General features: G+C 47.2%; 1 protein-coding gene across 1 annotated transcript; it reads right to left on the reverse strand.

Annotated features, from left to right (window-relative positions):
• Positions 1–23,672, reverse strand: MAU2 (MAU2 sister chromatid cohesion factor). The gene is made up of 19 exons (XM_081895536.1): positions 23,100–23,672; positions 19,556–19,573; positions 19,267–19,332; positions 18,069–18,164; positions 17,013–17,107; positions 16,526–16,553; positions 14,813–14,968; positions 12,596–12,742; positions 11,655–11,745; positions 10,527–10,630; positions 8,967–9,044; positions 8,292–8,357; positions 8,018–8,101; positions 7,636–7,685; positions 5,708–5,785; positions 4,254–4,365; positions 2,651–2,741; positions 1,469–1,596; positions 1–469 (listed from the first exon to the last, which is right to left on the reverse strand). The coding sequence occupies exons 1-19, from the start codon at positions 23,655–23,657 to the stop codon at positions 395–397; spliced, it is 2,121 nt and encodes a 706-aa protein (XP_081751662.1). The 5' UTR covers positions 23,658–23,672; the 3' UTR covers positions 1–394.
• Positions 23,673–23,755: the final 83 nt, after the last annotated feature.

The following is a 23,755-nucleotide window of genomic DNA, read 5'->3' on the forward strand; positions in this document are numbered from 1 at the left end:
TTTTCCTTCATTAGAAAATTGTCTGTAAAGTTTTGTTGAAAAGAATCAGCTTAATGGAAAGAACACTTTTCCATGTGAATTGCGTAAAACCTAATTCTGGGTCAGGGAACGGATGTATCAAAACCCCTTCTCACAATTGTGTGTGTGTGTGTGTGTGCGCGCGCGCAATGGACACACACACACACTTGCAATCCAGGCAAAACACAGAAACCTTAAGAAGGAGCTGAGAGTGGCCATGCTATCCTGCAAGTCTGTGAAGTCTCCTTCCCTAACGCAACACTTGCAAGGCAAGGAATCTGCAGCCCACTGTCTGTTTAAAAAAAGCTCAGCGTAAGAAAAACCCCAACTCCGTCGCCTCCTCTTCTCCGAGTGAAGACTGCACATCGCCCTCCTTTCACAACAGGCTGGCCAGACTGGTGGTGGGTCCGTTCTGCGCCTGGAACTGTACAGGTGGGGGTCCATCTGTCCACTGCAGGTGGGGGTGGAGAAACACAAGCTGAGGGTCAGTGAGCAACCAAAGTGGGAAATGTTATATTACCCTCAAAACCAGTACCATTTAGCAGCCTGCATGATGGGGATGCTTGACTGTTTACTTTTAAGTAGAGTTTATTAGCCACTTTGCTATTCAAAAATCATCATATGCAGCATACACACTAATAAACAATACACTCCCCAACCAAAGCCCCTCAACAATACTCCAGCTCACAAATAAAAATATCCAAATTAACCTATAACATTTAACAAAAAGTTAAAGCACCACCATCCTCCAAATAAAACAGCATCCACCCGGGTTAAACCCCCATCCCTGTTAAAACAGTAATTTTAACACAGCAGGCCTCCTTCCAGAACTGGAAACCCACAAGAAGAGCCTAAGCACAACAGCAGCAACTCTCCCCACCTGTGATCCCCAGCAACTGGTATTCAAGGGCAGACGGCCTTCCCAACAGTGGAGGGGGAACACAGCCTTGTCCTCCTCCATGAATTGATCTAATATATTTTTAAAGCCACCCATAAGAACTGCCCTGCAGCCCATCTAGTCCAGCATCCTGTTCTCACAGTGGCCAACCAGATGCCTCAAAGGGAAACCCACGAGCAGGGACTGAAGAGCAACAGTGGCGACTCTGCCCAGAGAACGACATTTAGAGGATTAATTATAATAATTGTCACCATTAAAATTTATATACCACCCTTGACCCGTAGATCTCAGGGTGGTCCATAACACAGAATTACAATATTAAAACCACGAAAGACATGGCAGAAATAAGACCAACCTCAAACCAATAATCCCCCCTCCCACAACACATTTAAAGGGACACCCTAAACCAGCTTAAATCTGGAAGTTCAGGATGCCTATATAAAGGCAGGCTGGGAAACAGATGCTGCTGGCCTCCTATCGCCCCCTGAACATGAGCTACAGTAGCAGCGGCTGGGGGCCAGAATCCAGCAACATCCAGAGGGTCTGACATACCGTGATGAGGTTGTGCTCTGGGAGACTACAGGCCTCGATGTGGTCCTGCAGAAGCTGCTGAGAGAAGTTCTGGTGCATCTGCGCGGCTTCGTGGGCATCAATGGCATTCCCACAGGCTTTGTTCAGGTCTTTTTTTCCGCAGAGGGAAGGGAGAAAAAAGGAAAGGAGAGTGAGATGGCAGACTCCCAGTGGGGTTACACACCTAGTCTCTGTCCATTTCAGAAGCACCAACCCACAAAGATGGTGCAATGTTAGGGAGGTGGGCAGGCATTTGGCCTGTCAGGCCTAATTTGCCTTTTTAGTAGAACACCAACCAGAGCCAAGGGCCACACAGGCCACACAGTCAGAACTTTCCCCAATATCTCCCCAGGAAGATCCAGGTGCAAAAGATATACACAGATTTAGCAAGGGCTTTTTGGCAAATGATATAGAATAAAAAAAAAGTTTAAAGTGATTATACAAAAACAAAACAAAACCCTGGAAGCTTTTATCTTAGGGATTATAGAGACAGAATTCCACCAAAAGATGATTAAGTTGTTCATATAAGATTCTTTATGCACAAAAATGGAAATAAGTTCCCATGAAAGAAGAATGGGTCTCTGCCTGCCATGTGGCAGAGCAAACATGGCAATAAAATAAGATGATATACACCTATATGGTAGCTGCACGGAGGGTCCTTGGGAAGCCCAGGAAATGGCCACCATTTCATTTTCTCTACCAGGAACGAAGCAAAGGTTCTGTATTTGAATGTGGCATCCCGACTGTTCCCAAACAAAAAAAAAATGCCTGCATATTAACCCTTTGCCCTCTTTCTTTCTTCAAGAGGCCTTGTTTTGCAGTGAGTGAAAAGCGAAGACTTTCCCCCTCTCCAATCAAAGTTGAGTATCAGGCACCTGGAGGAAGGGGGAAAGTCTCTCCCCCCCCCCTTTTCAATAACTAGGAAGAGAGTTCACCCTCAAGGACAGTTTGGCAGGAAGTTTAAAGGCAGCACACAAAAAACAAGTCAGACTCTTGGTCTATCTAGCGCAGTATTGTATACTCTTGACTGGCAGGTGCTCTCCAGGGTCTCGCCATCTGCTAACTGCCCCTTTTGAAACAAAACATGCCATGAGCGATTGAGCTGGGGTCCTTCTGCATGCCAAGCAGCTGCTCTGCCACTCACCCGCCTTCTCTGCCACTTACCTCGCAGGAGAGCCGACGACCACAGCTGCACGGACATGTCTGGAATCTTGCTTGCCAACTGCATGGCAGGAACCACCATGTTGTTACTCTCCTAGGGGTAGCAGAGCCTTGGATCAAAGGGTGTCAGCAAATCACATGTGGACAAATCCACCCCCAGCTCCCCACATTTCTGCATGAGATGCCCCACACCAAACCGCAGGAGTGGGCTGTGCCTGCCACCTCTTAAAAGACTCCCAAGAATGGAATTCCAGAATGCCTCAACCCCAGTGGCAGCACACAAACACCGTTTGGAATCACAGTACTGTAGAGCAGGAAGAGACCCAAGAGCTCATCTAGTCCAACCTCCTGCTATGCAGGAAAGCTGCAAGGCAGCTTGCGCAAACTGGACTTCCCCCACCCCCAAACAGTAGTATTTTCTAAACTTCTGATAGCTCAAGCACTCTTCCAAGTTTTGATTTTGATGTACGGATGGGTAAGAATGAGTGGTACCCACCACGTTCCTGTGCGAGTCACTATTCCACCTCCAGATCATAGGTTCCTACAGAGACACGGTGCACAGCCTCCTCTGAGGAGCTCCACTGAGTGCGTTGCTGCACTTAGACTGGATGAGTATTCCAACCCACACCTCAGGTAAAGCTGTGGCAGAATTATCCAGCTCTAAACGGAAGCAACTCCAGAGCAGCCAATCACAAAGAGATGCAGGAGGCCCTCCTCCTCACCAAGGGCTTAAATAATCCCATCAATTCACTTCTTGCGGCAGCCTAGCAGAGTTCTCCAAAGGCAGCACTTTGGAAGCAACTGTTCTAAACACGTGGACAGTTATCTGTAGGACTTATTTATGTACAGTGGGGGAAATTACTGTCTGCACTCCAACAGTGTGGAGAGCGACCCAAATGATCAAGGTCCTGGAAACCAAGCCTTGTGAGGAACGGTTGAGGGAGTTGGGGGTGTTTAGAATGAGAAGATATGATAACATGGAAGACATTATGAGCTTGTTTTCTGCTGCTCCAGAGGGGATGACCCGAGATTTTGGCTAAACATTAGGAAGAACTTTCCAGATGGTAATAGCTGTTCAGCAGTGGAACGAACTACCTTAGGTGATGGACTATGCATCACTGGCAGTTTTTAAACAGAGGTTGGATGCTTTAGCTGTGATTCCTGTATTGCAGGGGGTTGGACTAGATGGCCTTTGGGTCCCTACCAACTCTATCATATATTCTATGATACCTATATTCTATGATTCCACCAGTTTAAAGGGGATGCGGGGCAGGGGGAGGGGGATTTACAGTTCCAATCTCCTCAGCAAACCCTTGGACATCTATTCTGGGCATCTCCCCCCCCACCCAACGCACACAAATAAGCAAACCACATTACAGAAGTTGGCAACTGATTGCGAGTGTCACAATGTGCCCAAGATACTCTCGAGGCACCGCTACTTTCTTGGCAGTTTTGTAAGCAGAGGCCTGATGAGCTCAGGGGAATGGAGAGCATTGCTCAGCGGCATTCTTAAACTGGATTGATTCCACGCTCCAGTCCCCTTTGGCGACAGAGGAGAAGTGAAACATTGACAAGAGCACGATTCTAGAGAGCCTGTGCTGCTCACCCTGTGATTCCCCAACACATAGAAGATGTGACCCAGGAGGACGAGGGAGCAGGCTGTTAACCGATTCAGGTCTTCCGCGTTTGACATTTTCAACGTCTCCCGCAGAAAGCGCCTGTCGGAAAGAAAAGGAGGAGCCTGAAGCGACACCTGGAATGCAATAAGCCCTGCTGGTTTTTGTCCAGTGACCAGAGGCACTTAAAAAGCTGGAATCCCCCACTAACACCCTCCCTGCAAGGGGGGTATCCCCCCCAAAAAAAAATGTTCTGTGGATTTCTAGGGGACTGTTAAGGAGCAAAGCTGATGGTGTTGCCATTCTGCCAGTCTCTTGCCTGTAACTGAGGAGACTGGAGACCTTTGGAATTTGGCTGATAATGAGGATGTATTACAGTGGTACCTCGGGTTACATACGCTTCAGGTTACACACTCCGCTAACCCTGAAATAGTGCTTCAGCTCAAGAACTTTGCTTCAGGATAAGAACAGATATCGGGCTCCGGCGGTGCGGCAGCAGCAGGAGGCCCCATTAGCTAAAGTGGTGCTTCAGGTTACGAACAGTTTCAGGTTAAGTACGGACCTCCGGAACGAATTAAGTACTTAAACCGAGGTACCACTGTACCTGCCTTTTATCCTAAGTCCGAAGATAGCTCACAATAATTTAAAATCAGACACTGATACAGTCATACCTTGGAAGTTGAACGGAATCCATTCTGGAACTCTGTTCCATTCCCAAAATGTATGGAAACCAAAGCGCAGCCAATCGGAAGCTGCGGAAACCCTGCCGAACATTCGGTTTCCAAAAGAATGTGTGAAAACCAGAACACTCACTGGCTACCTCAGTGGGAGAGAGGGGAAGCAGAAGGCTGACTCCAGCATCTTTGCTGGGGGCCCAGCTCTATCAGGCACCTCCTGCCCGTGACCTTTGCCAGCTGGTCATTGTAGGGAACTACTCATTAGGAATTGCTGCCTATTTTGATCTTCTTCTTCTCTCCCTGTTCCTTTTCCCTTGTGTGTCGTGGGGTTTTTTGCAGATTGTATGGGCACCAGGGACTGCCTTGTTTTGATTCTATGCAAGCTGCCCTTGGCTGAACAGCAGGATAAATAACACTTTACATAATGATAATAGTAATAGTAGTAATCCAAGTTTGCTGGGAGGGGTAAGAGGAGAGAACAATCTCTCCAAAAAGAGGAACAGGGTAGGGGATGCCTACTTGTGCCTATCACCTCAGCTTTGTCAGAACAATGAGGGTTTCCCATCTCCACTGTCATTCATTCCAATAACCCACCTCTGCACAGGATGCAGTGCAGAGAGGCAGGTTGCCACTTGATTTCACTAAGTGCCATCAAAAACAGGCACACCCAACTAAGCAGCCCCCATTCTCACTCTCTGCCCTCACTTGCTTTCTCCCTCCCTCTACATAAGCTGGAACAGCCAGACAACCAATCCCACACGACTCACTTGGCTTCGTTGTACCTCCCTTGGAAAAAGGAAAAGAGACCTCGGATGTAGAAGGCTGCGGCCCGCAGGCAGTGGGAGCTGGAGGAGAGGCCGATGCAACAACAAAGAAATGGGCATTAATGGCGATTGATGGGCAGTGATGGCAATTAACTCTTGATGCAGAGACTGGGGAAGGCACAAGCAGAGGTTGTACTTGGGAGTTGCAGCATTTTAATCAACCACTGCCAACAGGCAAAAATAATCCAGACTCTGCTTTGTAAACCTCTAAGCCCAATAGTTCCCAAACTTTCCCCTCCACAGACCACTTCTGCCTTGCACTCAAAAGGTCCCATGTTCAATCCCTGGAGACCTTGGGTAACACAGGGCTGGGTGAGCCTCTGCCCGTCAGTGCAGACAGTGTTGAACTAGAGGGACCAATGGTCTGGTTCAGTGTATGTTTGCTATTCTTCTTCAGAATCTACCCATGCAAGTGGATTAAGGCATGCAAACTGTGTTTATATTATTACTGTACTAAAATTTGTATACTGCCCTATACCTGCAGGTCTCAGGGTGGTTCACAACATAAAGGCAAAAAATACATAATAAAAACAAAAACAAGAACCACCCAATAATCCCCCCTCCCCAACACATTTTAAAAGAGCATTGGATAAGATCTGGTTAAAGAGGAACCTTTTTGCAGGGCACCTAAAGGTGTATAATGAAGGTACCAGCCGAACCTGGGAACAGCATGACTTCCAGATCAGCTGAGCAGTAAAAGCCTGCAATAGCAGGCAATGTGTGTTGGCCTCGTTTTTACGCTACAGCCAACGAAACAGATGGATATGACAAAGCTGTCTACTGCGAGGTTCGATGTCAAAGCATTTTGCTGCTGCTATTGGTGGCTACCTTGCTTCTGCTGGCCAATCAGGGGAAACTTAAAGTTGCCGCTGTGTGACTCAATGGAAGCGCCAGCACTTTTAGGCTTATCAACATGCAGTTATTCTGGTGCGCAAAGAGAGCGCTCACCTCAGGGGTCTGCAAAGGTATTAGAGCCAGCATCAGGTGGTAGAGTGTGGGAAGACCCAAGGGCTCCAATCCCCACTCGGTCATGAAGCTCACTGGGTTGCCTTGGGGGCCAGTCACCCATGCTCAGCGTTAACCTACCTCACAGGGTTGTTGTGGGGATTAAATGAGAAGGGGGAGAACTGTTTATACCACCTTGAACTATTTGGAGGGAAAGGTGGAGCATAAAGGAAATAAAAGGAATAGAAATGAAAATAAAAAGCACTTGCTTGTGTCAGGTGGTCACTACTAGTGTTAGAAACGTAAATATATAAGCCAAATGGCTCTGTAAACCAAGCTTGCAGTCACCAAGATGGAATGCTGTATGCTGGCTGTTTGGCTGTAATAATAAGCATTCATTCAAAACAGAAAATCTATTTGTCATTTTGGGGCAAGATGGCTCTAAAGTCTTATTTTTCAAATAATGGACTGATTGTGATTGATTCTCAGTTAAACATTTGGCAAGTTAAGATGACAATCTTGAGCTAGGATAAGAGCTTTAAGAACTTCTGGAAGAAAACCACCTGATGCAGGGACAGTCCACATATCTATTGGCCTATTTGGACCTTTTTTCTTAATGGTAACTGCTCCTGCTCAGGCTGCACAATAAAAGCATCTTGGTTCCAGAAATTTGTTCTCTATTGTACAGATAAAATATAATGAATAGAATTCTATGGGATAGGGTATTAGGGTGTGAAAACAGTCCAGATCCAATAATCCCCAGATGGTGGAGACATCAGGCACCATCCTGGCGCCCAGGCATCTTCACTGGGTTGCAAGTGGCCGATAGCCGGGTGCAAAATGCACCTGGCACCTGGATAATTTCAAACACTGGTCACTACTAACCCATAAATCTATTTGCTTTCAAGCATAACTGGCGCACATACCTCACAGGGAAGTTGTGGTCTGGATTTATCCTTTCCAATAAACTGTAAAGCTAGAGAGGAGAAAAAGAGGAAGGAAGTTTAATGTTCAGCAATAATAATAATAATAATAATAATAATTTATACCCCACCCATCTGGCTGGGTTTCTCCAGCCACTCTGGGTGGCTTCCAACAAAAATTAAAAATACATTAAATACAATACACATTAAAAACAGTAAAGGGGTACATCTGCAGCTTTCTCAGATGTTGCTGGACTCCCAGCAACCATAATCAACCCTGACCACTGGCCACACTGGTAGGATGAGGGTGTTGGGATTCCATAGATGTTCCCAACCAGTGCTCTGAAAGGCAAGTGCAGGACTGAAGCCAAGGGAATCCTCCTACCTCTTGATGCCGGTTCCCCTCCCTGATGTAGACGCTCGCCAGGTTAGTCACAATGAAAGCCCACAATTCCTGGTGGGTGGTGAGCTGTGGGTGTGGGGAAGAAGAGGAGGAAGAGGAAGAAAGGCAAAGTCAGAACATGACTAAAAACAACAACAACCCAACTCATAGAAGGCAGGATTTCACATTTTTCTTAAGGAACTGTGTTTGAAGGAGAATGCCTGGACACAGGAAGCCAACTTCTGGCTCTGTGTTGAGACACTGAATCCAGCCTTACCCTGAGTGCTGTGGTGAACTGAGCTTCCGCGTTGTCCATGCAGTTTACGGAAATGCAGTACAGCCCCTGCGAGGGAAAAAGAGAAATTACCATTCCAAGGTTCAACAACTCTGGCCTCTAGAGAGAGGGGTGGGGTGGGAGAGAGCGTAGAAGCAGTAGTGGGTGTAAAACCCTCTTGGCATGAAACTTGATAGAAAATAGAAATGAACCAATCCCCTCTCCTCACTACAAAGGAATAGAGCAGGGGACCCCCCCCCGCAGAGTTTACTTTCATAGAAACTGGAAGGGGCGAAGAAGCAGGAGCAGCCTTTTCTGAACTAACAATTTGTCTTTTCTATTCTCCTGCAGCTTTTAAAAATTCAATGCTTATCGCTGCAATAATCTTAGGCAAACTACTTTATACAGTCCGTCTGGAAAACAGTTTATAAATACTGCAAATAAATCAATGTAAGTTGTTTAAAACAATCAAATGTAACAACAAATAATTTTTAACTGGATTCAGTTGAAGGAGGTTTACCCTCCACCCGCCCCTGCCCCAATTACATGGCCTAAGAAGAAGAAAGACAGTGTCTGTTGGGCTTAATTTTTTTTTTAAGAAATCCGCTGGCATTGTAGAGCTGGAAGGGAATCACAGTGAAGAGTACACCCCCCTCAAACTCAGGCTGATATACTTACCAGCAGAGTGTGGAGCTGAGCTGCGTGGTTTGAAAAGAGCCGAGGAGACTGCTGGCAGAGCTGGCAAACCTGGGAGATCTTTTGGAAGACGAGGCAAATGGGAGGGAGAGGTGGCATTTAAGTTAGTGCTGTGGGTTTCTTTCCCACACTGACAGATCTTTCTCCCACAAAGCCCCACGAGGGTCACCTCCCGCCCTCTGCCTGCCATTCCTCCACCACCTTTCACCAGCCCCAGCTAAGTGATGCCTGCAGTACTGCTGCAGTAGAACACCCCTCTCTCCTCAAGGTGGGGGAGCCTTGGGGCTTTCCCCCAGACCAGCCTCCGGCCCCTTAAGGGTTCTTGCCTTGCTGGGATTGTTTCCTTGCACTCCAATGATGCCTCTTGATTGACCGGTCCAAGGACAGAGAAGTGTGTGTATAGAAACTAGCCTGCTCTACAAAGCTAAAATGTTTACCTGTTGTCCCACCCACTTTTGCCTCTGGCCCCACCTACCATGTGGCCCCTGGAAGGTTATCCAGCAGAGAATGTGGCCCTTGGGCTGCCCACCCCTGTGCTAAGGCAGCCTTTGCCAAACCACAGCCCCCCTCCTGATCACAGAATTGTAGAGCTGGAAGGGATCCGATGGTCATCTAGTCCAACCCCCTGCAATGCAAGAATCTAATGAGCTGTAACTGCTATCAGCTGTTTTGGACTGCAACTCCTGGCTGCACTAAGAGCTTCTCAGCGCTGCTGCGCCTTCAGCAAGCAGCTTTGCCTGCTCCTCTGCCCTCAAAGGATGTGAAAAAGGAATCCCTGGAATTCATTTTTATAAATACCATATTAGATTAAGGTCTGGTTAACTACAATAATACCGTAATTTCACAATATCTTTTTATTTTTATTGTTTTCTATATGGGTACTATTTCTTGTTTCTTCTTTTTCGTGTCTTACCTTACTCTGCACACTAGGCTTATAACTTTTTTTACAACCTGATGTTCCTGTAGCTTAGTTAGATGAACTTTTGCCTAAAAACAAAGGAATGAACTGTCATTTCCAAATCTTTTGAAAAAAGGTCACCCCAATATCAATAAATCATTTTTTGTATATGTAACTGTATAATGCATTATGTAATACGACTAGCATGTATATAGGAAAAATTGAGTTTGCAAATTTTCTAATACTTGTACAATGTTTTGTACACTGTGAATCACTTATTATTGCTTAGAATAAATCGTGGCTGTACTTTGTCTTTGTTTCTACCACAAGCACCATAACATTCCCGCATCACTTGGATTGCGCGTTCTGCACACAGATAACTTTTTGGTATCTGGAGTGCTGATACTTATGAGTTACATATACGTTACATATACGGTGATTTCAACTCTTCATTTTGGGGTGACCTTTTGTCGCAACTGAGAAGAATTAGTCCCTTTTTCAGTGTTTCTAAGAAAAAGTTCATCCCTTTATGATATAGGAAATCATTTTTATAACCCTACTGCACACTTGTTAATTTTGTACTTTTTATTTCCCAATAAAGAATATAAAGCAGGAACCCCTGGAATACAGAAACTGGGCTCTACCTCCTGCAGGGCTGTGGCTTTGTGACCCGTCACGAGGCGGCACATGATGATGTGTTCCAACAAAATCACTTGGAAGGAAGACAAGATAGGGCTGCAGTCCAGCACTGGAAGTGAAAAAGAAATGGTGGCGCCTTTAGTGTGGGTGGAGAGGAGGACAAAAGCAGCTGTGACAGCCTCTCCAAGGGCAAGTGGAAAGAGCTGCTCAGCAATCTTGATATTCTATGGGCACTTCTTTGTGGCCATCTTCTGGCCCCAGCCTCCTTTCCGATGGGGAGGGGAGGGCAGAATTGAGCACACCAAAAAGGGATATGCCAGAAGCAGTGAGGCGAGGGGTCCTTGCATTTCTGAAGTCCCAGAGGGGAATAAAGAAAACTCGGGGCTCATTCACATATGCTTACAAATAGATCTTGGTTGACGTTGCAGTGTAACAAAAGGATACTATATTTTTCTGTGTATAAGAAGATGCTTTTTGCTAAAAAAAAACTTAGGCAAAAATTGAGTGTCGTCTTATACACAGATAGTGAATGCAGAGGGGGGACGTGTGATTAATGGCAACAGCAAGCAGGAGATTGGCAGCGGTGATTGGTGGCTGCTGGGAATTGGCTGTGGCTTTGGCAATTGGCAGGCGATTGGCAATTGGCTGTGGCTTTGGCAATTTGGCAGGCGATTGGCGGCTGTGGCAAGTGGGCGGGTGGGCTGTTGGTGGCGGCAAGTGAGCAGACAACTGGCAGCTGCAGTGAGGTGTGCAATCGGCAGTGGCTGTGGCAAGCAATTGGCAGTGGCAGGCAGGTGGGCGAGCGATTGGTGTAAGTCACCTCCCCCCCCCCAAAAAATGCTAAACAACTTAGTTTTGGGTTAAAAAAACAGGGGTCGTCTTATACACAGAAAAATACGGTAAATGGTATTTGCTGGTAGTGGGTTGGAGATGGAGGTATGACTGGCCTTACAAAAGGGGGTTGACAACCCTCCACAAAAAAGGTGGCAGTGATAAAGTGGAAGTGCATAGTGGGGGTGGGGGAGAAGGACACCCTCTGGCAGAGATTCAGCATGCACATGGTGAGCATCCCAAGCACGGAATCTCAAAAGAACAAAGTCATGGCAGGGAAGAAAATAATTCCTGCTGCTCACTTTTGAGTTTCTCCAGCTGCATAAGCGCCTTGTCCGTGTACTTCTGTGCCTTCTCTAAGTATCCAGCCTGCATTGAGTGCATTACTGTCACCTGTGGGAACAGACAAACAGAAGCCTTTTGCCATCATTCTGCAAGAAAACAAAAGAGCCAGTGTGGTGTAATGGTAACAAGTGTTGGACGGGGACCTGGGAGACCAGAGTTCAAATCCTCACTCAGCCATGAAGCTCACTGAGTGACATTCAGAGCAGTCACTGCCTCTTGGCCTAGCCTACGTCTCACGGTTGCTGTGAGGGTTAAATGAGATGGGGGGGGGGGGAGAGTGATGAACGATGTACGTCACTGTGAGTTGTCACACTCAGCCCTCACAGCAAAGATAACTTGACCCACTTTCCCACCAAGGGCCGTAAAAGAGAAGTTTTCGTGAGCTGCCCCAAAACTAAAAGAAACCTGCTCTTGTAATTTCTGCAGAGGAGAGCTGAGCTGGCAGTTAATAGGAGCTGCAGGAATCGAGCAAAACATTGACTGGTTTCACGGTTTTTCCCACATTGTGATTTTTGCATAGTACACACATACATATATCATGATTTGCGATACATTGCCAGGTCAAAAATTATGAACCTGTTATCATGATAGGGACTTCAACACAGTTTTGGAGGATATAGTGATATATCACCCAGCCTTAGTGTGTCTGGTATGAGTCACATGCATTGCACTGTATTAATGTAAGTTCTACACAGCTACACCCACTTAAATTAAATGGACCTAAGTTTCCAGTAGATTTACTCTGAGTAGGACTAACACTGGATATGACCCATGCCTTTGGCCTCCCCTACCATGGGCCATGCAGCCCGTGACCTGGACAGAATAGTAGTGCAACACTGGTATAGCTTCCTAGGACGTGGCCCCAATCTTGGGTTCACAAGTGCATTGAGCAGCTCACCAGGTAGACCAGCACACACATGTGCTCCTTGGGCAGCCAGTGAAAGAGGTCAGCAGGGTTGCTGGGCAGGATCTCATCGTCATGGAGGGTGGAGATGGTCTGGATGCACTGCTGGAGCTGCTTCAGGCAAGGCTTGACACTCTTCACCTGGGGAAAGGAAGGGGTCACCTCAGCAATGAGAAAAGCTACCACCTGCTGATTTTAATGTAGTGAAGTGCCCTGAGATGTACGGATGAGGGGTGGTATACAATGATTATTAATCCCATTGAATGAGGGGGCGGAGGGGAGGGCTTCCCCTCTTTTCCTCTCCCACTGCCTTCCTTCTCCCCCCCGCCCCCCGGCTATAAAGCTGTCATGGCACTGCTGGTGTGGGTCCAGGCTGCAACCTGGATGCAGTTCAATTGTCAAGCAGATTTCTAAGTTGTTAGGAGAGTGTCCTGGGAATCCCAAGAAACTCGAAGCTTTTCTTTTCGGAATTACAGATAATGATGTACCAAAAGAGTTGGTTAACTTATTTATGGATATAACGATAGCAGCACAAATACTGTGCGCCCAAAGATGGAAAGGAAGAGAGGTTACAACAAAGGAAGAACGGCTTTTGAAAATGATGGGAGTATGCGAACTGGCAAAATTAACAGCAAAGGTTAGAGACCAAAATTACAAAAAAAAATCCTTGAGGACTGGAGACCTGTTACTGAGTATTTTTAAAAAAAAAAACTAGTAAAGGGAGATGAAATATGAGCAACAGCATCAATTATTAAAACAAATAGGTTAAACTGTATGTAATGAATAGTGTATATGAAACAGGCAGCATTCAAGGGTAAATATGGAAACCATGTAAGGGAAAGATGGGAAGTCAATAGATAAAGTAATTTATGGTCTGTGTTAAAATCTGTCAGGCTTTTTTGTGGGTGAAAAATCAATCAATAGGGTTTTGTGTTTTTTTAAAGGAGAGTACCCTGGGAAGAGATAGGACGCGGGTGGCGCTGTGGGTTAAAGCCTCAGCACCTAGGGCTTGCCGATCGAAAGGTCGGCGGTTCGAATCCCCGCGGCGGGGTGCGCTCCCGTTGTTCGGTCCCAGCGCCTGCCAACCTAGCAGTTCGAAAGCACCTCCGGGTGCAAGTAGATAAATAGGGACCGCTTTCTAGCGGGAAGGTAAACGGCGTTTCCGTGTGCGGCTCTGGCTCGCCAGAGCAGCGATGTCACGCTGGCCACGTGACCCGGAAGTGTCTTCGGACAGCGCTGGCCCCCGGCCTCTTAAGTGAGATGGGCGCACAACCCCAGAGTCTGGCAAGACTGGCCCGTACGGGCAGGGGTACCTTTACCTTTACCTTTTTACCCTGGGAAGAGGGAATGATTATTAAACCACTCTGGGAGTCATAGCTCTCGAAGAGGAATGGGGGCCTCCAAACAACTCCCAGCACCCTCAACAGACTACAGCTCCCAGAATTCTTGGGGGGGGGAGGAGCCATGGCTGCTAAAGTGCTGTCACAGGGCTTCAAATGTATAGTGTGAAAGTGGCGCAAGTGTGTCTTAGTTGGATACAAGCCACTGAAATGATTGGAGATGACTTAACCGAGGCCTATTCATTTCAATCGGTCCAGTGTTTCCCAAACTTGGGTCTTGAGAAGAAGAGGAATTTGGATTTGATATCCCGCTTTATCACTACTAAGGAGTCTCAAAACGGCTAACATTCTCCTTTCCCTTCCTCCCCCACAACAAACTCCTCCCCCACAACAAAAACTCTTGTGAGGTGAGTGGGGCTGAGAGACTTCACAGAAGTGTGACTAGCCCAAGCTCACCCAGCAGCTGCATGTGGAGGAGCGGAGACGCGAACCCGGTTCACCACATCACGAGTCTACCGCTCTTAACCACTACACCACACTGGCTCTCGAGCTGTTTTCAGACTACAATTCCCATCATCCATAACCGCTGCTCTTGCTAGCTAGGGATGATGGGAGTTATAGTCCCAAAACAGCCTGAGACCCAAGTTTGGGAAACACTGGACTAGTCCCAATAATATTTGCTTGAATACAACCCAAAGGCTTCAATCCTAACCTCACTTATCTGGGAGCAAGCCCAAGTGAATGCAAAAAGGCTTAGTTCCAAGAAGACACAGCTAAGCTTGCCACTACAAGCTTTTTGCTTCTAACCACTGCAGGATGCAAGGATGGGGGAGGGGGAAGCTACCAGGCATCTGTAGTGCCTTCCACTCACCTGACCAGCATCCAGGTAATGTGTCACTTGCAGCACCAAGAAGAAGACTCGCAGAGACTCCTTCTGGATAGGGTTCCCCTGCCAGTTCTCCACTATCTGCCCGCACAACGTAAGCAGTGGATGCACCTCTTGTAACTTCCTCTCCATAAGGAGCAGCTGACGATTATGAAAAAAGGAGAGAAGGGGCAAAAAAGGAAATAAAATGGCTGCAATCAGAAGATCAAAGTAACCCTTGCCTGTCATGTGACTACTTTAGAATTCTAAATCTGCTCCAGAGGGCTGAGGGACTCTCCGGAGAAACATTTAAGAAGGCTGCAGGGCAAACAAGGATAAATTCATTCATGCAGTACTGGATGACACCCAAGTTTTTTGGTTTTGTTTTTTTTAATGTTTCTATTGTTTTGTTCCAGGTAATTAAAAGGAAAAGCTCTAACCCCCCCCCCACACGGTGGTCATCCCCACCAAAAACCAATATATTGGTTTTACTGGCATAAAATGTGCATATGGTTTGTTCAAGTCATTTGGCGTTTGTGAGTTAGCTTTCCCATTAATGCCAGGTGACATACTGCAGCTGTCCACTCCACTTTCAGGTTAACACTTAAAGTCCTCCAGTGTTTAGCAATTGTCATCACAAGAGGTTGTATGAGTTCTTATCCCATAAGGTGTAAATTCCTCCCTTTCCTTTCTCATAACAGCTAACACTCTTAATAAAGTCTTAAAATTAACTTACGTTGCGCTTTGTCAAAACTTTTTCATGGGAAAATTTACTATTACTGTAATGTGTTTTTAATGTTGTACACCACCCTAGGGGAATCTGATGAAGGGCAGTACATAAACTGAATGAATAAAATAATAGTACAGTGGTACCTTGGGTTAAGTATTTAATTCATTCCAGAGGTCCGTTCTTAACCTGAAACTGTTCTTAACCTGAAGCACCACTTAAACTAATGGGGCCTCCTGCTGCTGATGGTGCCCGAGCACAATTTCTGCTCTCATCCAGAAGCAAAGTTCTTAACCCGAGGAACTATTTCTGGGTTAGTGGAGTCTGTAACCTGAAGCGTATGTAACCCGAGGTACCACTGTACTACTCTGTAGAGCAGATGCTGGATACAACCAACATTATTTGTTTTAAAACATCCCCACAGCATCCCATTTGGGATTCAAGGCTGTGTGGTAAGGATATAAGCAGAGCCCTGCTGGACTGCACCCCATTTAATTCTGTATTTTTATCTTAATTCAAGGAGTCAAGCAAGCAGCAAGAACTAGATCAGAGATGGGGGAGCATCTGTGGCTCTACATATCCTGCTGGACTAGCAGCATGTGACCACCGGCCATGCAAGTGGATGCTGGAGTCCAAGATCCAGAGGGCCAGAGATTTCCCTGCCCTTGATCCAAGGAGAAGCATTCCCTACTCTCAGTAGAGAATACGACTTCTAAGGTTGGGGATAGGGAACCTGCCACCCGCCAGATGTTGCTGAACTACAACTCCCATCATCGCCCCTGACCATTCACCGCAATAGTTATTGGAGACATCTGTGGGGGGGGGGGCACCACAGGCTGCCCACTTCTGTATTAACGATATGTTTAGGGTGATGCGTGGCTTAATGCAGCCTTCTATTTGTAGGCCACAGCTGAACTGCCCATCCGCAGGTTTGCAATTTAGCAAATACAGAACCATTTAAACCGGTTTCTCCAAGCACACACACAACTTACCATGCCTTTGCTTAGCAGAAACAGGGCTCTGAAAGGGGAAAAAAAAATAACAAACTGAAGATTCTAAAATACAGGCAAGACCACCAGAAGTGCAAGGAAGCTACGAACTTTCAATTAAAGTTTTTATACCATGCCTTTCCATTGCAATGAGCTTAATGTATTTAAAACATTTAAACACAATTACAAGCAAGCATCTTAAAACAATTCTATTCTCTTATGCCTGGGTGAACAGGAATACTTTTCAATTCTTCCTGAAAGCTGATAATGAGAGAGTCAGGGCATTCCACAAGCAGGGAATTCCACAAGCAGGGAACCACCACTGAGAAGGCCCCCATCATGAGCCTGTGACAACCAAGCAGCCACCAAGGAAGCTTTGTAACTCTCTCTTGGAAGGTTGAATGAGCCCCCAGAGTACCCCTAATAATCCCCCCCCGGCCCCATCAACTTTGGTGGCAAAAGACCAGTTGCCCCATAAGAAAGGACTCACCTTGTATATTCCGACCCTACCACACGGGCGTATTCCGCTCCAACCCCCAGGAGGTCACAAGCAGACACCAAATCCTTTTCAAGTGTGTGAAGTTGCTAAGTGGAGAAAGAAATACACACACAGTTACATTTCGAAAGTAGGCTACTTCTTCCTTTCAAATCTGATCCTACAGCTAACTGCAGAAGCTGACAATGTCAGTATTGAGTTTTCTATTACTGTTGGGGGGGCTGGTGGTTTTTCATTTGTTTCCCCAACATGTTGTATGAAATATAAATGTGTTATATCGCATACGTTATACAATGCAATTATGCGTATAAAGGTAAAGGGTAAAGGGACCCCTGACCGTTAGGTCCAGTCGTGGCCGACTCTGGGGTTGCGGTGCTCATCTCACTTTACTGGCCGAGGGAGCCGGCGTACAGCTTCCGGGTCATGTGGCCAGCATGACTAAGCCGCTTCTGGCGAACCAGAGCAGCACATGGAAACGCCATTTACCTTCCTGCCAGAGCGGTACCTATTTATCTACTTGCACTTTGACGTGCTTTTGAACTGCTAGGTGGGCAGGAGCAGGGACCGAGCAATGGGAGCTCACCCCATCATTGGGGGATTCGAACCGCCGACCTTCTGCTCAGCAAGTCCTAGGCTCTGTGGTTTAGACCACAGCGCCACCCGCGTCCCACAATTATGCGTATACATACACATATATATACACCTACACACACTCAATGTAAGCCACTGGGAAACCCTTTGAGTGACAAGTGAGTAGCGAGTTTAATCAATGAAAACAAATCAGTCAGCAGAGCATGAGATTCCTAATCTCAGGGTTGTGGGTTCAAACCCCAGCTTGTGCAAAAGATTCCTGCATTGCAGGGGGTTGGGCTAGATGACCCCTGTGATCCCTTCCAACTCTACAATTCTTTGAGTAAGTAAACTGATCTGCCCACTTTTGCCTCTGGCCCCACCCACCGCTATCACACAGCCCCACAGAAGGTCACACAGAAGGAAACACAGTCCTCTGGCTGAAAATGGCTCACCACCCTTGGCTTAAAATAAGCATACCGCCAGCTGGAAGAGGAGGCGGCAGTGCCAGTATGGAGTCTGCTGTGAAATCTGGATGGCTTTACGAAGCAGGGGTTTTGCAGTGTCGACAGAGTTCTGAAACAAAACAAATATATGGATATAAAGGGAGGGACCCAAAGTTCAAACCCAAAATAGGAGAATCAACAAGAAGATGCCAGGCTGAGATAAGAACTTCAGCCAGTACAGATGTACCTTGAAAGTCAAATGCAATCCATTTCGGAAGTCTCTTCGACTTCCGAAGATCGGAAACCAAGGTGTTTGGGAGCCAAGGTACGACTGTATTAGAAATTCAGATATAGAAGACAGGCACCAAATGGCTCCTTAAACCAAGGTTGCAGCAGCCAAACCAGAATGTCTAGTTGCTATTTTGGGGGCAAGACAGCTCTAAAGTCTTATTTTTCAAATGATGGACTGACTGTGATTGACTCTCAGTTAAACATTGATAAGCTTGAGCTAGGTTAAGAACTTTGAGAACTTAAAGAAGAAAAGTTACTTGATCCAGTCCGCATATCTATTAGCCTATTCCTACCTCTTTTTTCCTAATGGTGACATGGACCATTCATAACAAGGGCTATTCTTCACAACTGTGAGAATGGCAGTGGGGTAAGTGAAGACAAGCGACAACAATTAACTATAACGTTCAGCACTCCTGCTGAGACTGCACATAAAAAGCATTTTGGTTCCTGAAATTCATTTTGATTGCACAGATAATACATAACTAATAGAATTCTACAGGATTAAGTATTAGTGTGTGAAAACAGTCAAGAGCCGATGATCCCCAGGAATGTTGAGAAAGAGCTCTGTCCCATTCTGAGTAGCCCAATCTGAGCATGGAGGGAGTGTCTGTCATCCCTCCTCTTGCACTCTGCCAGGTGCTCAGGATCAACCGAGCGCTCTGTCTCTTGCCTGACACCACGGACCACTCCGACATGCAATCCTATGTATCAGCAAGCAATAAAACTGCAATAGCCTGGCTGCCGCATCAGGCCAAAGGCCCATCTAGTTCAGCACTCTGATCTCAGTGTCCAACGAGTTGACCTCATGGGAAGCCCACAAGCAGCACTGTCTCAGCTCAGCTCTATTTTGTAAAGCACCTTTCTAAGTCCTCTCTGGCTGCTGACCCCACTGAACTTTGGGATTTAAAGAACCAAGTGGGAAATATTCTTTCTCCACTTACCTCTTGACAATACAGCTCCGACAGCAGGCTGGCAGCTTCAAATTTGACATCCTCAAACTGCGGAATCTGACAGCATCCAAGTTAAGTTAATATAGTAAAAAAAAATGGTGGAGCAATTGTTTTAAGGGGTATCCAAAAAATAGGGAGCACAGTTGCTTCTCGAAATTTATATTAACAAAACCAAAGCATGGAATCAATGGGGCTTGTTAAACGCTCTGTTGACACGTAGTTGTGTTTTCCCCTCCAAGCAGCACAACCCCAGTTTCCATGAGACCAGAAAAAAGGATACTTGCTGCGATATCAGCCACTGTAAGAGAAACAGAGGGAAATGAGGTATTCCTGGAATCAACAAAAATGAAGCTCTCGGCATAAATGGAAGGGGAAGACTTTGAGACAGCTTGGAGTTGTCACTACTGAGCTGACTTGTCCCTCACACCATATTTTAATCCTTTCCACAACAGGGGCATAGGAAGCTGCCTTCTACTGAGCTAGACTGGTAGCAATGTTTCTCTCCAAAGATTCAGAACAGAGTCTCTCCCTGTCCTACTTGGAGATGCCAGGAATTGAACCGGGGACCGCCTGAACGCAAAGCAGGTGCTCTAACCACTGAGTGATGGGGCTTCCCACTAGAAATAAAAGATGAACAGAGCACCCTTTTGGGGGTCCACCTTTCACTTCTCTTTCTTTCTTTTCTGTTCTCAAGATGCCGACACAGCCGTGCCCCTTGAAAAAGTCCACAGTCCACTTTCATTCTCCCCACACACTTGCTGATGGTCTCAGTTCATTCATGGGATGCCCCCACACCTACTTTATCCAGTGTAGGTGTAGTGGTTAGGAGCGGTGGACTCGTAATCTGGGGAACCGGGTTCCCGTCTCCGCTCCTCCACATGCAGCTGCTGGGTGACCTTGGGCCAGTCACACTTCTCTGAAGTCTCTCAGCCCCACTCACCTCACAGAGTGTTTGTTGTGGGGGAGGAAGGGAAAGGAGAAGGTGAGCCGCTTTGAGACTCCTTAGTAGTGATAAAGCGGGATATCAAATCCAAACTCCTCCTCCTCCTCTTCGTCTCCTAAAGGGCTCCAGCTCAGCCATAGAGCCCCTGCTTTGCATGCAGAAGGTCCCAGGTTCAATCCCCAACAACATCTCCAGGCAAGGCTGAGAAAAGACTTCTTGCCTGAAACCCCAGAGCAGCTGCCAATCAGTGCAGACAGTACTGAGCTAGGTTGACCAATGTTGACTGACTCACTGCAGTTTTCTACACTCCTACTGAGTTGCTTCCTCCTGCTCTGTTGTTCCTTTTCAAGGGTGTTCTCCTCTTTGCTCTCCCTTCTATTAACTGAGGCAGCTCACACCACCAAACACACTTAAACCAAAGACAGCAGGCAATAGGGGCCCTTTCAACCTTCTGCTTATTCTCTAACACACTGCAACCCCAAGGTCTCTCCTTCTCACTGTTCCACATAGGCACTGCTATGTGTATGCACAGCAGGGGAAATTACGTAGCTCAAACCCTTTCCTGTATGTCTGCATGTAGCATTTTAACAAAATGGGAGAATTTTGGGCAGCTGTCAAGAAATTCCTACACCATTGTAATAATACAAGGAGTTAAGCTTTCTTCCTGCCCTTCCTGTTTAACACTGAACTGGGGATGAGGACGCCAATAGGATCATAGCCAAAAAAGGCCAATGACAGAGAGATGGGGTGGGTATCAACATGTTCTGGGAAACCATGAAGTTTGCAAAAGTACAAATATGTTTTTTTAAAACAAAACAAAAAATTATGAGGGCAAAAAATACAGCCCAATGAGGGCAGGGGATTGTTATTCTATCAGAGACAGTAGCTAAAGAACTTTTTGAATTTTTTTGTTGTTCTCCACCTTGGGAAACAGAATAATAATTTTTTATAACTGCAACATATGCTGACGGCACACTCCCCCCACCCCGATATATCTACACCTAGCAAACTCTGTAACAGGCATCCCCAACCTGCGGGCCTACAAATATTTTGGCCTACAACTCCCATGATCCCTAGCTAACAGGACCAGTGGTCAGGGAATGATGGGAATTGCAGTCCAAAACATCTGGAGGGCCAAAGGTTGGGGATGCCGGCTCTATAACATCCACTATCATACCCGCACACATAACATGCACCTAATATAAATACTTGACATCCATCCCCAAACACACACACACACACACAAGATATATACATGTAAAAAATGTAAAAAAACTCAGCATCCCCTTCCTGGACATGCAACACACAACAGACACACACACAACATGAATATGTAACACCCCTCCACATCACACATGCATGCGTACACACAAACACTTGTGCACGCACATAAGATTCCCTCTGTAATATAAAAACGCATATATGCACTGTGTCTCTCACACACAAGCAAAATATATCGTATCTGTGTGCATGTGTATATATACACCATCCCCCACAGAATGCAATACACACACGGGCAAATCACTCTCACTCTCTCTCTCTCTACAGGCTCTCTACAGGCTTATTGTAACTTGCTCTACACGGGGCTGCCCTTGAAGCTGACCCAGAAACTCCAGTGGGTGCAGAATGCCGCGGCGAGGCTCTTTACGGGGCCCTTGCCGCGGGATCACATTCATCCAGTGCTTTACCAACTGCACTGGCTCCTGGTGGAGTACAGGGTCAGGTTTAAGGTGCTGGTTTTGACCTTTAAAGCCCTATGCGGTCTAGGACCCACATACCTACGGGACAGCCTCTCTTAGTATGCCCCACGGAGGACCTTAAGGTCCACATATGACAACACTCTAGAGGTCCCAAGTCGCAAGTTAGATTGGTCTTAACTAGGGCCAGGGCTTTTTCAGTACTGGCCCCGACTTGGTGGAACGCTCTGTCACAAGAGACTAGGGCCCTGCGGGACTTGACATCTTTCCGCAGGGCCTGCAAGACAGAGCTGTTCCGCTTGGCCTTTGGTTTATAATTATTTATACCCTGCCCTCTCTTGCCAGAGCCGGGCTCAAGGCGGCTAACATCAGTAAAATTCCAATAAAAACATAATGGTTTCCCTCCCCTTACGGTTTTGATCTATGGGCTGCATTTTAAATTGCATTTTAACCTGTATTTTAAATTGTTTTTTCCCCCATTATGTTTTTATTTGAATTTTACTGGTGTTAGCCGCCCTGAGCCCGGCTCTGGCCGGAGAGGGCAGGGTATAAATAACTTTTATTATTATTATTATTATGACATATATACACCTGCACAGGCAAAACGTATCTGTGTGTGTGTGTGTGTGTGTGACAGCCTTCTCATTCACTGCTCCCTTCCTAGAGAAGCCAAACTCCTTTGCTGTCTTTCAGTCTTTCTTGTTGCTGAAGACCTTCCTGTTCCAACAGGCTTTTGGGAAATGACTGCTTTTAATGAAAGGGCTGGCCCTGTGCTGTTTTTATTCTAATCTGTGTGAATTAAAACTAAAATCTCTCTCTATATATATATACATATGCACACACCATATATTAACTCTCTCTATATATATGAATAACATGCACAAACACAAACACTACACACAGCACCTGTAAATCCACATGCAACATAAATACAGTGCATCTATCTGTATCTGGACACACAGTGCACACATCTGCACACGATACATGACATCCCACACAGGCACACAAACACGAATGTGCACGCACAGCCTTCCTTCCCTCCTCTCTCTCTCTCTATATATATATATATACACACACACACGGGAACTATAAGCTGGTGCCCTCTCTGTAGCTGTGTATCTAACACGCCTGCACACAAACGCCGCCCGCCGCCCCATATATGCCCGCGTCCGGCCTTCCCTCACCGCCTTCTCGAGGTGGCTGCGCGCCTGCTCGCCGTTCCGCGTGTGGTGGTAAAGGACGGAGCCGAGCTGCAGGTGGGTCCGGGCCTCGACGCGCGCCGGCGGCTTCCTGGGCAGCACGGCCTGCAGGCAGTGCACGCAGAGGCGCACCTTGGGCGGGCTGGAGGTGCGGAAGTGCTCGGCCAGGCCCAGCAGCGCCACGTACCACGACTCCGAGGAGCCGCCCGACGACGAAGAGGCCGCCGCGGCCGCGGGAGACGACGACGACGGAGGGCCCCCGGCCGCGGAGGAGGAGGCCGAGGACGACGACGAGCCGCCGCCATTGCCGTCTCCGCCTCCTCCTCCTCCCGCCGCCGCCGCCTCAGCCCCGCCGGCCGGCCCGCCCGACGGAGGCTGAGGCGCCGCCGCGGACGACGATGACGGGGCCGTGGTCGCGGACACCGAGGAGGAAGAGGCTGGCGGGGGCGGAGGCGCCGTCGTCGTCGCCGTTGCGGAGGAAGAGGCCGCGGCGCCGGCGCCGGAGCCACCGGCTGCCCCGGCCGCACTGCCCACGGCCGCCATCTTAGATTTACCTCAGAAATGATAAGACATGGATTGTCAGGGCCGAGGGGAAAGGGGGCGGGGCCGCGACGCGCGCGGGCCTAGCGCAAAGCGTGACG

The sequence above is a fragment of the Podarcis melisellensis genome (genome assembly GCF_964234715.1).
Source record: "Podarcis melisellensis genome assembly, chromosome: 18".
In the NCBI taxonomy this organism is placed as follows: Eukaryota; Metazoa; Chordata; class Lepidosauria; order Squamata; family Lacertidae; genus Podarcis; species Podarcis melisellensis.

Excerpts from the sequence above, each read along its gene's own strand:
- MAU2 (XM_081895536.1), bottom strand. The coding sequence starts at position 23,657 with ATGGCGGCCGTGGGCAGTGCGGCCGGGGCAGCCGGTGGCTCCGGCGCC. Across the intron at positions 4,366-5,707 it reads GGGAGGTACAACGAAGCCAA|GCGCTTTCTGCGGGAGACGT; the intron begins GTGAGTCGTGTG and ends TCTTTCCGACAG. Across the intron at positions 1,597-2,650 it reads GTCGTCGGCTCTCCTGCGAG|ACCTGAACAAAGCCTGTGGG; the intron begins GTAAGTGGCAGA and ends GCGGAAAAAAAG.